This window comes from Strix uralensis, chromosome 5, assembly GCF_047716275.1.
Source record: "Strix uralensis isolate ZFMK-TIS-50842 chromosome 5, bStrUra1, whole genome shotgun sequence".
NCBI lineage: Eukaryota > Metazoa > Chordata > Aves > Strigiformes > Strigidae > Strix > Strix uralensis.
Window position 1 is genome coordinate 81,200,791 of NC_133976.1, and position 13,864 is coordinate 81,214,654.

Consider the following 13,864-nt stretch of genomic DNA (forward strand, 5'->3'; position numbering starts at 1 on the left):
ACAAGCATGGGGAAAAAAAAAATCAAGAGAAGGTAGAATAAAAGGGGCCAGTTGCATACAAGCAAGCTGCTGGTCAGAGTTTAATCTGACTGAGCCCTGCACCCCATAACTGCAGGCTATCCAGTCTTTTTATCAAATTTATTTCTACCAAATTTCTGCATGATCCTGGGGAAGGAGGGAGGGCAGAAGGGGATAGAGAGCACTGCAAGTCATAGGAATTGTGTATGTGTATGTTTTCATCAGCAATTTTCAATCTTGACCAGTTGGAAAGGAAGAGAAGAACTGGGCTATCTGTGTTTGTATTTATGGGAATGCCGTTTGTGTGCATGTGGGTGACAAGCAGTGAAGACACTGCTCTCTGTGTTGTCTGCGTGGCCGATGATGTTAGTGTTGTGTGTGTATCTGCATCTTGCAATATGTACTCAGCTTGGGTTTTGGCTGGACTTGCAAAAAGGAACAGCAGCAGCCACAGCTATCAGTCTGAGATGGGAGACACCTCCTGGGTCTTAGACTGCACCAGATTTGGCTCTAGTAGATGAAGAAAAGGAAATCACCTTCATCCTAGGATTCAGATGCATTGCCTACCCTCAAGTTGTGTATATCCTGCTAGCAGGGTCTCAGTGCACACTAAAAGATGTCCAAATAAAAACTATCCTGTAGAAGTCACATAAAGAATATCCACATCATGTGTCACTTTCTTCCAAAATCAAAATTAACTTCAGGGAACAAAAAATTAAGGATCTGAATTTGGAGTTTTGTGGGGCTAGAGTTAGCAGTTGTAAAGCTGAAATTAAGCCTTCAAACTGTCTTCCTGAGGCTGACAGAGTTTGGAAGAAATATTGCCAGTTCTGATATTGATGGGGTATGAAACACTCTAATGCACCCCTAAGCATCAGCTCATCCTGGGCTACTTGGTCCTGATAGAAAGAAAATCCTGGTTATTCTACTTGATAGGGTAAGGAGTCACGTTTGGATCCCAACTCATAGGAAAGGGCATTTGAGTGTTGGTATGGATATAAGAATTGCTGTAGCGGAAAGTTTGCAAACCCCTATCGTACAGTTCTTGGCACTACATAAATACCTTTGATCAGACCAAAATCCCAAGAGCACAATTAATTACTGATGAAGTTTTTATCCCAAAATAGAGTTACTGAGCTAGTGGTTAACTTTCATCTTTAGTTTCAAATTGATTCATTATTTAAATGAAAAATAACTTTTAAAGATTTAGAAAAAGGATTGAAAACAATGTCTGTAACAGCCACATAAGAAAATCTACAGTTTTGCTTGATATTTTAATGAAATAAATTATGCCATGGGTTCAAGTTTCCCAACAAGCCCATCATCATGAATAATCATTCTTGAATGCTTACCACAATAGCTGGATGCAGTGAAGACAAATACCAACAAGAATAATTGTTGATCATGTTCTGGCTGGGTGACCCAGTCTCAAGTTGGTTATTTTCATTTATATTCTACAGAAGGCTTCCAAAAGTAATTATGACATTTGGGTTTCTTATGATCCAGGGTAGGCCATGATTTTCTAAAAGATGTCCCCATGGGTTTGATTTCTCAAACACTGTATCTCAGTGCTATCAGGCCCTGGTTAAACCAAAGTGAAATGCTGTGTGGCAGATGCTTTTGAAAAATCGGTCACATATTTAGGTAGATGAGGAGAAATTTTTTCTTAACATTGCTAAAGAAAGCAGTATCTTACTGGATTTTGGTGAGATTTTTCACTCCTTAAATGCTGAAAAGTTTCTCAAAAATCTTTCTCAAAAGAAGATCTACTATTTCTGAAAATTTCACCTCCAACATTTGGCATGACACCTTCTGTGTCAGACTTCTGGAGACACAGAGCTGTTCAGTTGGCCATAATATCCTTTGTACTGCAACCAACTACACCAGTGAAATGAGCTTCCTACGTAGGTATGTGTTTTTGACCAGCGTTAATGACAGTGAATTGATCAGAATGGTCAAGTTGGACACAGATTGCTTTGGGACTTCTATAGGACACCATAGCCAAACAGAGGTTCAGAGCAAGCTCTGCAACACAAAGCAATACAGCCATGTCAAATATGAAAAGCACAGGCTGATTTGCTCTGATAGGCTCTGGCTAACTAGCCAGAATAAAGCACTGCACTGCCATGACTTTACTGTTTCTGGAAACTAAGCTAGATATTTGCATAGCACCATCTCACCATGGAAACATGCCATCTTATTTGGCAACAGCTCAGGCAAGCCTGTATGGTATCTCAGTGACCTGTCTAAAAATATGTAGTTCATCACATCTAAGTGGGAGGGTTTCTTATCAAGGACCTTTATGCAACAATGTGTAGTATAAATGAGTTGATGCTACTTATGAAAGTCTTCCTAGTTCTTCAATCCTTTGTTCACCTTATACTTTGCAATTGTTGGTGTGTTGCTTTTAAACAACCAACCAGCTTCCTATTTCAATTTTTAAGAAACTGTAACAAAGGTCAGCACAAAATCAGGATCTAAAAAGCACTGAAATAAACAGAAGTATTCAGAAGATAGGTCATCCACACCAGTAAGAATTTACTTCACATTCCAAGTAGTTTTCTTCCTATAAAATTATTTCTAATTATTAATGTGGCAGCTTCTACAAGCCTGATCACAAAGCAGGATTCAGTGGTGTTAGGTGTCAAACAGAATAAAAGATTGTTACTGCCCCAAATACATTGTCAATTAACTAAAGACAGTATTTGTAAAAGCAAAGATTAGAGCATACAAGGAATTTAAGTTTCACTTACACCTACACTCGGAACACAGCAGAAGAAATATTTGGAAGATAAAGCAAATCTGATGGTGCCATGTAGTGTCATATAAATGTACGATTTGTCTAAACATGTCCCAGCATTTTATGGCCTGATACAGCAAGACTTTTTATTCGTATCAGATTGAAGTTCAATGGTTTTCTCTTTCACTTTATCTTCATGTTCCTTTAAAATCCTGGGGGAAAGAAACAATACTTTTGATTAAAAAAATCAATAATAACCACAAGAGATCAAACCAAAAAACATTTCCCCCAAGCCTATAAAATTGTGCAGAGATTAACAGAAAATGACAGAATTTTGTGAACTAACAAACAAACAATTATGGTTGCTCCATCAAAGAACTGCTTTTGTTCATTTAGTTAGAAAAATGTAATTGGTGCTGATTGTTAGCATTTATTGTATATTACAGAGAACCAAAATAGTGACTTTCAATTTGCTATTTTTGAGGCTGGAGCAAAACAAAAACACATCTGGCTACCTAGACATTTATCAATTACCTGCCACATTCACAAAATTTCACTAACTTCAGCAACAGTATTAAAGATCTGCCAATTCATTACCAATGTCTTCACATAAGAGGAACAAGTTTACCTGTATTTTTATCCCTAGTCTTTATATAACTTCAAAAATCCACCTCTCCCTCTCTCCCAGCCCCCAGGCAGACAGCAGAATTTGAGCTGCAATGAGGGAAGAAAGCTGCACATACAATGTTCTGCTGCAAGGATACAGCAGCAGCCATTTACAAGCATATTTCTCCAAACCAAACCTCCAAGAATTTCCTGCAAGAACTATCACAATGTCCCAGGCCTTCAGCTTTTCTAGCAACAATTCAGGTGTTTCTGGGTCTATACAGAGCTTTGTTAGTTTACACAGAACTGAACAACTAACTGCCTAGCTGGAACAACAGGGTCAGGCTACAGACCAGTTCAAAAGGAACAAGTACTTAATCACTCTAAGTTCCCATCAAACTAATTTAACAAACAGAATTCACTCTGTCATCAGTGATAAGGAAGTCAGGCACATATAGAACTCATAGGTTGCGTTTTCTTCTTACCTAGCCAAATGAAGCACAGACTGTTTGGTATTGTACCCAGAATATGCACTGCATTCATAGAAAATTAAATTGTAATCCTAGAATCAAATGGAAAGACAGTTTCAATTAATTTTGCACAATATCTCACTCCAGCTTTAAAAAAGCAACACAGATATACTGGAATATGCAAATAAAGAAACAAATAGATCATTTTAGGAAAAATTAAGACAATTCTAGAGCTAACAGTAAAAAGTAACATAAGAAAAGAAGTCTAAGTGTGCCTCCCAAACAACTATATGCATTTCTTAGCAGATATTTGTTCTATACAGTGAGCTTTTGCTGTAAGAGCTTGATCTCTCAACGGCTCAAATGCAAACGTGCCTTGTAAGGTATGGAAATCTTGTGAACTTTCCTTGTGATGATGAGGTAATTAGTACATCACTGAGTGCTTGACAAAGCAGGTGAAAATAATTCCAGTGACTTTTTTTTTTTTTAATCTTGGAAAGCTTCAGCAGCAGTGTTTCTTGTATTCAATAGTTTGAGACCAACGTTTTCCAGAAAATGACCCGTTAAAAACCTCAGCAAAATATAACAACAAATGAATTCTGTTTCATTTTTTGTACTTGGTAAATTTTCTGCACCTTCTTTTGCAGTCAACCTGCACCTTTGATTTTGTAGCCCCTGGGAGCTTTGCAATTAAGAACAACAGATGAATTATCAAGCTCTGGAGACATTCTCAGCACTTCAGCTGAAGCCTTATCACAATAAATGCAAATGCAGGAGATCATCTTCACAAAAACCTGACGGGGCAGCTGTGATGGCAACAGAAGTTTAAGAGGAAATGACAGATTATCCTCTCCACAATAGACATCTGTCTACTTTCACAAGTTATTACATTGATGATCACCTACACTGCCTCTACAGTATTACTACATGCCCTTTTACCCAACTTTCTATAACAATCACATGTCTGCATATTTTCATTTGTTTGCTATTAACTGTGGCTTCTGCATTTGTACTTAATCACCCTTCATATGACACTTACAATTCAGTTTTGAAAAGTTCCCATTAAAATGACCAGGTATTTCAGTTTTGGTTTGTGTGGGTTTTTTTAATATACCATGCTTCCAAAATTGCACAGTTTTTTGAAATTTTTATAATCTTCATGAATTTTTGAACACAAGAAGTGGGGAAAAGAAGTTTCATAAATATGGTAGTTCATTTTAGTATATCTAAAAATTGCTCCAATGTTATCAAATGTCAGTTTTGAATATGTTGTCAGTGGTTACATGATTTGTTCTAATGAACATCAAGATTGAACCACTTGTAGTAATTTCTGGGCGGCCAGATTAGCACAGAAGAGCAGAGAAGGGAAGAAATCAGGCAATGTTAAGTGTTGGATGGATATTTTATTGATTTTTTTGTTTAAACAGTGTTCTTTACAATGATCTAACCCCATGATTCTCTTGCTTTCCTTAGAAAAGTTTTAAGATAAAATTTGACTGGCTCAAATTTCTTGCTAGCTACACAAACAGAAGTTTGAAATAAAATTTGCACTCCTTTATTCTGCTTAGCTGATCAGAACTCTAATAGAAAACCTACTGTGATCAGTATCTAGCTACTTTACATCAGTTAGGCAGAGAGTGATACTACTCCTACATCTTCCCCACAAACAACAGGATTTCACTAGAGAACTCTCAGTGATGACATCATTTATGCTGGCATGAATCTGAATGGATTTTTCAACAAATTGCATGGGTAGGGCAGAGTCTTATTAGTGAAAGATAACAATTTAAACTCAACTGATATTAATTGCTTATTTCTGTCAGTCTGGCAAACAGGTCCTTCTCTGGAGGGGGAGTCAGCCTGGAAATGTTAAGTGTCATTCTTTTGAATCGGGCAGGAAACTTTAATTGATAGCATACACAATGAGAACAAAGTAGAAGAAGGCAGGACACATAATTAATAAGTCAGAAAATGCCATTCATCTCCATCCAGGAATTACCTATCAAACCTGAGAGACCACGGGCAATTACTTCATTTTAAAAACTTACATAAAAATCAGCAGACATCTAAAGAACAGGGAGGAAAATGCATGATTACCGGAGGGAGCTGGGCAATTTCTGTCCTGTAAAGTAGTGTCACTCTGAGAAGAATAGCTCACTCATTAGCAGTATTTGTATAACAATGGCACTGACAGGTTGATAAACACACAGTAACAGTCCTCATCCCATGAAGCATACATAGTCTGCAAAGTCAAGGCAGACAAAGGCATTATTATTTGATTTTACAGTTGAGGAACAGAGATAGACAAGGATTTATTGACTGATTTAAGATCATTCAGGAAGTCTGTGCAGGGCCAAAATAAAATGCTGCCTGAATGCCTCAGCAGCACCTACATCATAAGCCATTTTATTTAAATAATTGGCAGTGGTTACATTAATCCACTCAAAAAGAACATTGGCTGATCCTGGATGCTCACAATATGATCTGAATACCCTCTGTATTGTTGTGCTCACATGAACTCTTGATCAGTGGATCAAGCTAAGACAAACAGAAATTTGTTACACGGAATTTTCCTTCTCGAGCCTCTGCTAGAGAAGTGAAACAGACTTTTCCCTCTTTTCTTTTTCCTTTCCTTTCCTTTCCTTTCCTTTCCTTTCCTTTCCTTTCCTTTCCTTTCCTTTCCTTTCCTTTCCTTTCCTTTCCTTTCCTTTCCTTTCCTTTCCTTTCCTTTCCTTTCCTTTCCTTTCCTTTCCTTTCCTTTCCCTTTTCCTTTCCCTTTTCCTTTCCCTTTTCCTTTCCCTTTTCCTTTCCCTTTTCCTTTCCCTTTTCCTTTCCCTTTTCCTTTCCCTTTTCCTTTCCCTTTTCCTTTCCCTTTTCCTTTTCCTCTTTATATTACTGGTAGCTCTATCAAGACAGTTTTAGATGTTTTCCCTCAGGTCATTCTTGTACTGCATGTGAACATTTTGATTTGTGTCTGCTGTTTCTCCCTGCAAAGTCAAGACTGCAAAAGTCTTCTTACCATCATGATGTTTACTCTTTAATTCATCCAACTACAGGTCAGCTTCATCACAGCCTCGTTGTTCCCTATGTTGCCTTCCAGAATCCCTATCCTCTATTCCCCCTTTCCCGGGGTATCACACACAGTGCAACTATCAGTCTTCTCAAATGACAAGGAACTGAAAGGAGTCCCTTCAGGCTGCCATTCTTCGTTTTAATAACGAACTGTGCTGTCTGCCTTGCAAAGAAGTTATGTGACCCATGCATTACAATGGGAGCTCTTGGTTTTCTGAACCAATTTGTAGTACACTGACTTGTAAGATGTGGGACTGAAGCAAAGCAAGAGTTAATACAGCTGGGCTTCAATGCCCTCTGAAAGTACACATTCCTCTCTGACTACAGAAAAAAGTAGGTAAAAATGATCCCATCCTGTGAGACCTTGAAACAGTCCATAAAAACTGTTGGACTTCAGGGTCAATAGGCTAATCTGGTTCTTTGCATGAGAACAGGTTCAGGGTTGTTTTCACCAAATATGGCTATAGATATTTTTATCAACTCAGCATCTAGTTCCATGTGCTTTGGATCATTTGTGAATAATTCATGGGATTATTCACAAAATAAGTAACTCAATTGCATTCACTAATAGAGACAGTGGTATGTGGTTTCATAGGAATTACATGGCTGTTTAGCAAGAATTATTCAAACATTCAAATGAGTCATTCAGATCCATTCATTTGATTATAACTATCTTTAATTTGACAACCTTTTTTGTTTTACTTATGCAAAACATTTTATTTTCTTGCATCACATGTTAGAATTAATGGCCTGGTGGGCTGTGAGTTCTATATATTAGAATGATTCATCTTTGTTTTACTATAGTACAATTTTTTAAGAGAGCTAAATGACATGCAAGACACCTACTCTGTCCATTTAGCATTTATGTGTCATTTGTTTTTTCACAGAAGGATTCAATGTTACACCCTGGAGTCCCACCCAGCCTCCAGGGTCTTAAAACTATCTGTGTTTCCATGCATACAAGAAAAAGCAGATTTCCTAAAGGGAGAACCTTTGAGGGATGAAGTTCAAGGCTGATACTGCTCCCCTATAAAAACAGAGTAATGGACACAAACCTGAACACAGAGGTATTCTTGTAAAAGGCTGTATGAATAATCAAAGTAAGATAAAAAGAGATCTGGCCCTACTTCTTTCAGTTACAGGCAGGTGCCTAGCAGCAATCTTTCCTATAAACCAAGAACTATTCATCTGCATTTCAAATTTTGAAAACATCCTTTTGGTTACCAGCAAGCAGAGCTGTAAATCTATTTTCAAAGAAGAAACAAGTACATGCGTAAAATCCAGCAATCAATGCTTAATTTAGGTAAATTCCTCCCAACTCAGTTAATTTCTCAGGAATATTGGGATGACTTATTTCTAAATAAATTAATATTCTGGAGGCGTTGGTGTTCAAACTATATGCATTGTATAGAGAAATTCAGAAGAAAAATTGATGAACATGGTAGACAGCAATATAACCAAGTATCTGCTATTTGCAGTCCCTTAGTGCTTAAATTATGGCCCATGATCACCAGTGCTTTGGTAGATGCACTGTTAGCTCTACTTATTTTATCTCCTTGATGGAAAGCTACTAGAAGTAAACATGTTTTCTACTCCTAACATAGGAGTAACAGATGGTCTTCTGTGGTTTTACAAGAGGTAGGAGGGAGAAAAGGTCCACAAACTATCTCTGTTAAGAATCCATCCACAGAGAAAAGAGAAAAAAGAGAGAGACAAAGAGAAGGGAGAAAAAGAGAGGGAGAGAGAGGAGAGACAATAAGTGAATTCTTAAATATTTTTTGCACCACTTTTTGTTTTTTTCAGCTAGACAGTTTTATAACTAGTGTAATTATCAGCATTTACATCATTAAGAGCTGAATTGATAAGCATGATGGGGTTCCTAATCCTTAAAAATACTTGTCTAATTAAGCTGTGTTTCTATGAATTTATACACATTGAGACTCCATTTTAAAACCTTCACCTTCAAGTTTTGTAAGGGGTTCCTCTCTAAGTATAGTACCTTAGCAAGATGCTCTCCCATTCCCATAGGGACCTCACGTTCCTTTTCATTATCCGTTTTATTACCCAACAAAAGCACAGGTACATTCTCCCCAGTTGTCTCCTGCAGAACAAAGAATAATTATCAACTGATGCATTGTATTTAAAAAATCACAGATCAAGAGGATAAAAACTAACAAATGTCACGCTGCAACAAGCCATTTAAGACATCACATATGAGCCAGGTATGTGCCACTCTACTTACAAACATGTCAGGAATTAAACTTGGATAAAAGGCATGAAAAAGACAGAATGCTAGAGATTGCACTAACTTGGCACTTTTTAATAACAGTACAGAAGCTCATCAGGCTCTATACTAAAACAGGAGAGAGAAAACTACCATGCTATACAGGCTCTGACATTGCAGTTTATAGCCACTGCTTTTCTAATTACATGGACAAGAAAATAATTACAACATCTGGGTACAATTATGCCAGATAAATTACATAAATTAGTGGAGAGATACACAGAATATGTCCAAAAAAATCCATAGAATAGGCACGAATCAAAATTCATTCTGAAAATTGTTGTAATTATCACAGTGAGTACATTCATAAAGTGGGCTGAATGCTTTAGCAATAAATGGACTTGGCCATATGTCTTCAACTTAGCAATAGTTTGTAGCAAACAAAATTAGTCAGTAAAGATAAGTGAACTATTACAGCTTGGAAAAAGATTTTGACCACAATATTCAATTGTGCTGGATCAAAAACTGGAATTGTCCTCTAGTTTTAATATACTGAATTATAATAATCACTGATTTGTTAAGCTCATATATTTAATAAGGGCCTGCTCTTACAAAATGCATGCTACTATTACTTCAGTAGAGCTACTCAGATAAGGAATAACTATGCCTGTTTGGAACCATTTGAATGAATGAGTTCTAATTTCAACTCGCAAAGCCACCTATTGGCCATTAGGGAAACAGTGTATTATACTAGAACACCATGCCCAATAAAACCAGACTAAATGATCTTTAAATACCAATTTGTTCTCTACTTTTTCAGTACAAATACTCTGCAATAGTGAGCAAACAGGATGTCACACTTTGGTCTCCCTAGCGATTCAGTCCTTTATTGCAGCAGCCTCAGTTTTATTTTTATTTTTTCTTTTGGCCACATGAAAATTCAGCTGCTTGAACTTACTACATGTTGTCTATGAGCTACAGTGGTATACCAAGAGAAAAAAAGAATTTTTAATTAACTGAAGCCACTCAGTGGCATGGGCTATGATTTTGTTTTCATGTGGTTGAAAGGATGATCCCCAGGAAACTGAACTGTCTACCACAAGACAGTTTTATAGCACTAATGTAGATACCGTAACTTTTAAGTTTATAGCTTATGTTCACAGAACAGTCAACTTCCCATGAGCTACACACTTGGTTGTCAAACTGCTAGTGATGATCAGTGATCATCAGACCATCATCACTGATCCAAAGCACCTACCAGTGGTGATCCAGCTAGATAACCTTTATGGGAAATCAGAGGACTCCATGCTGGGCTTTCCCCACCTCTCATTTTAAGTCCTTAAATCTCCGGAACTGTGATTATTTTCATAAACAGCTTTACTGGCAACTGTATAGACCAAAATCACTAACAAAAATGTAGTTGTGACAACACAAGAAACATGCTGCTCTCTGTGCTTTGCCCTGCTAACACTCCCTATTCAAAAGAAGGTAGAGAAGAATGACACCAGAGTTTGGATTTAAAGTTTTGTCATGTTACCTCGATGCTTATCAGCCACTGCTTGACAGCTGTGAATGTGTCTTTTGCTGTTATATCATACATCACAATGACACCATCAGCTTTTCTGAAAAACTGCTTGGTAATACTTCGGTACCTACAAGTAAGAACCTGTTTATAGCTCTCTTCAACAGAAGTAGCAATCTGACAATATAAGTAAAATTTTATAGTAATCCTCCCCCACACCAAAAAGGAAGATGTTGCCATACAGTTTCTTCTAATCTTCTAGTCTTAGTAAGTGTTAAAGCCCTGTTAATTTGGTTTACAAATGTATTCCAAAATTCCATAAACTAGACAACAGAGAAGCTATAATACTGATCTTCACTGCAGATCCTGTTTGAAAGGTGAGGCTTATTACAAATTGTAGCAAGCAATCCCATTCTTCCCAAATCATCAGACCCCTTTTCACATTCAGCAGAAGGTTCACAGAGGACACTACTACCACAAATTACTGCAACAGCAAATAAATTCTTTGCAAAAAAATATTTTTTGAAACAAAGTGTTTGGAAAAGTTCCCTCTGTTGCCTTTAATTGATTCTGGGTTAGTCTGGATAATCAGGGGCATATCTCACTTTCTCCCATCCTCTTTCATTTTAAGCTTGGAGTAGAAATTTCCCCCTGACAAACTTCTCTGCCTAAAGCTAGCTAGATTTCTGTTTGGGGCTTTTTTGCCAAGCTTTCTCTAGAAAACGTGGATTATCATTATTATCCTTGCTTTTAATAACAGAAAACTATACAAATGGGTGAACAGATGGGGAACGAAATTATCACTGAAAACTTACAAAAGCTTGGAGTTATTCAACTACAATGGGATTGTTTTGGTGAAAAAAACCCCTTTATTTTAAACTTTTCTGCTATAGAAATAATTCTAGGTACATTTTAAAATCAGCCTTCCTCCTAAAGAAATTGTGTGGTATGAAATTTTCAGAGCTTTAAGTCTCTCTTACAGATTGGCAGTTTTTCAATGGATACTTAGCACCAAATCAACACATTATTGCTGCTAGGGAAGGATCTAAACTGTGAATTCACTGGCTCTGTTAGGAATACTATATTTGCTCCTCTCCCAAGAAGCAGGATTAGGTCCATGCTTACCAATCTTCAAACAGATGATTCAAGGAAGCAAAACCTTAGAAGGGGTACTGGTTTCGGGTGGGATAGAATTAAATTTCATCATAGTAGCTTGTACCAGGCTATGTTTTGGATTTGTGATGAAAACAGTGTTGGTAACACACCATTTTATTTACTGCTCAACGGTGTTTAAAGAGCATCAAGGCCTCTTCTGCTTCTCAGGTTCCCCCACCAGTGAGTAGGCTGGGGTGCATAAGAAGTTGGGAGGGGAACACAGCTGGGAGAGCTGACCCCAACTGACCAAATGGATGTTCCATACCATATGATGTTGTACTCAGCAATAAAACTGCAGGGTGGGGGTAGAGAGGTTGGCTGAGGCTGCAGCTGCTCAGAGACTGGCTGGGCATCAATTGTTTGGTGGTAAGCAACTGGGGTTTTTTGCATGATTTGTTTTTCTTGGTTTTGTTTCTTTCCCTCTTTATTGTTTTTTTTGGTGGTGGTGGGTTTGTTGTTGTTATTTTTTTAATTACTAAACTGTCTTTTTTTCAACCAATGAGTTTTCTCACTTTCACCCTCTGATTCTCTCCCCCATCCCACTGGAGTGAGGAAGCAGCTCTGTGGTGTTTAGCTGACTACCAGGGTTAAACCACAACAGAAGGTTTCTCACCGCTCCTGGCCAGCAGTGTCCCAGAGCTGCAGGGCTACCTGGGTATTATCTACTGTGATGGTTTTCACGTTGTAATCCACACCTACAACAGAAATACAAGGTAGGTTGTCTCTTTATATGCTCAGTTTGATCTCTGAAAACCTGATCCAGCAAATAGCAACAATTCCAGAAAGATAACAAGATAGATACTACATTAAAAATAATGTCCATAGTCTCTAACTATCAGAGAACAAGAGCTTTTATTTGCCAAAAGTTCTTCAGTAATAAAATACTGAATGTTAACAGAGTATTTGAATTTTGTAAAAGCTGTAAGATAAGTAACTTTCCAAATCAGAGTATATGAGTCAAGGGTCCATTTGACAGTTCACAGCAGTCTCAGCCATTTAGCCTGGAATTCATGCTGTCTAACTTCAGCTGTCTGAAATTTCATCATTTAGTCTGAGCTAGCCACATAGGCACCTTACACAGTTAGTGGAAAAACACAAGGCACTACACTAAGAGGACAGTGGAGCCTAAGATAAACGCTGATGACAGATGGACTGAATATGTGGAGAACCTCTTCCCCTCTTCAGAATATAGACTACAGTTAGGTTAGTCCCCTAATTTTTATGTGGCTAAATGGAAGTGAGACAAAAATTAATTTATGTAAACTTTTAAATGAATCCCCTCCCAATTCTCCTAACCTGTGATGATGTAAATACCTTCTGGATATTTATAACAATAATTAGAGTCTTTAATATTAATAGTCATTGCCTCGTCCTAATGACAACCTGCATTTTCTTGTATCACACTGTATTGTATCATAGAATCACAGAATCATAGAATAATTCAGGTTGGAAGGGATCTCAGTAGGTCATCAACAACTCCTCTGGGACCTGTGAAACTAACTGATGTGAAGACTAAATCAAAGCTATGACAAATACTTTCTTGCCATTGCATTTGCAAGAATACTGGATGACCAGCTGAAAGATGAAAAGGTCAAGACGCATTTCTGTGCTTTTCCTCTGGAAGCTCCAGGCAATTGCACACACTGTGCAAGACCTCAGAGTCTAGAGAAGCAAATCAGCCATTTACAAGACAACATGGATAGGACATAGCACCACTCTTAAATGTAGACAACTGCATGGAGGTGTCTAAGCTCCTATTACAGTTAATGAAGATCTAGTCAGTGAAGAACTAGGAGTCTAGGAAATGACTAAGCTCACCCTGAAGCAGGCATCAAGGGTCAGATTAATTGGTCCCAAGGCTCCTTTGAGTGGATTGATTCAGAGAGGATGGCAGGGTAGAATTCAGCTGTCTGCTGAGCACCTAGTGCTATCTGAGATGCCATTTGCTATTCAAAATGTCTGAATCTGGCAGAACACCCAGGAGACCTGCTCTCTTCCAAAGCAGCAGCTTAAGACCAAGTAAAATACCTTATAGTGCCAAAATTAATTTAAATACC

The 13,864-nt window shown here is 37.7% G+C and overlaps 1 protein-coding gene and 1 long non-coding RNA gene across 2 annotated transcripts in view; one reads left to right on the forward strand and one right to left on the reverse strand.

The window, feature by feature from the left end:
• Nucleotides 1–13,864, forward strand: part of LOC141944780 (uncharacterized) — a 196,901-nt gene that overhangs the window by 165,676 nt on the left and 17,361 nt on the right. The gene's annotated exons all lie outside the window — the stretch shown is intronic.
• Nucleotides 1,274–13,864, reverse strand: part of CRACR2A (calcium release activated channel regulator 2A) — a 67,066-nt gene continuing 54,475 nt past the window's right edge. The window contains exons 14-18 of the mRNA XM_074871946.1: nt 12,421–12,502; nt 10,668–10,782; nt 8,906–9,007; nt 3,850–3,926; nt 1,274–2,970 (exon numbers count right to left, since the gene is read on the reverse strand). Of these exons, the coding sequence (XP_074728047.1) occupies nt 2,880–2,970; nt 3,850–3,926; nt 8,906–9,007; nt 10,668–10,782; nt 12,421–12,502 (467 nt within the window). The 3' untranslated portion in view covers nt 1,274–2,879. The remainder of the gene's footprint in view (nt 2,971–3,849; nt 3,927–8,905; nt 9,008–10,667; nt 10,783–12,420; nt 12,503–13,864) is intronic.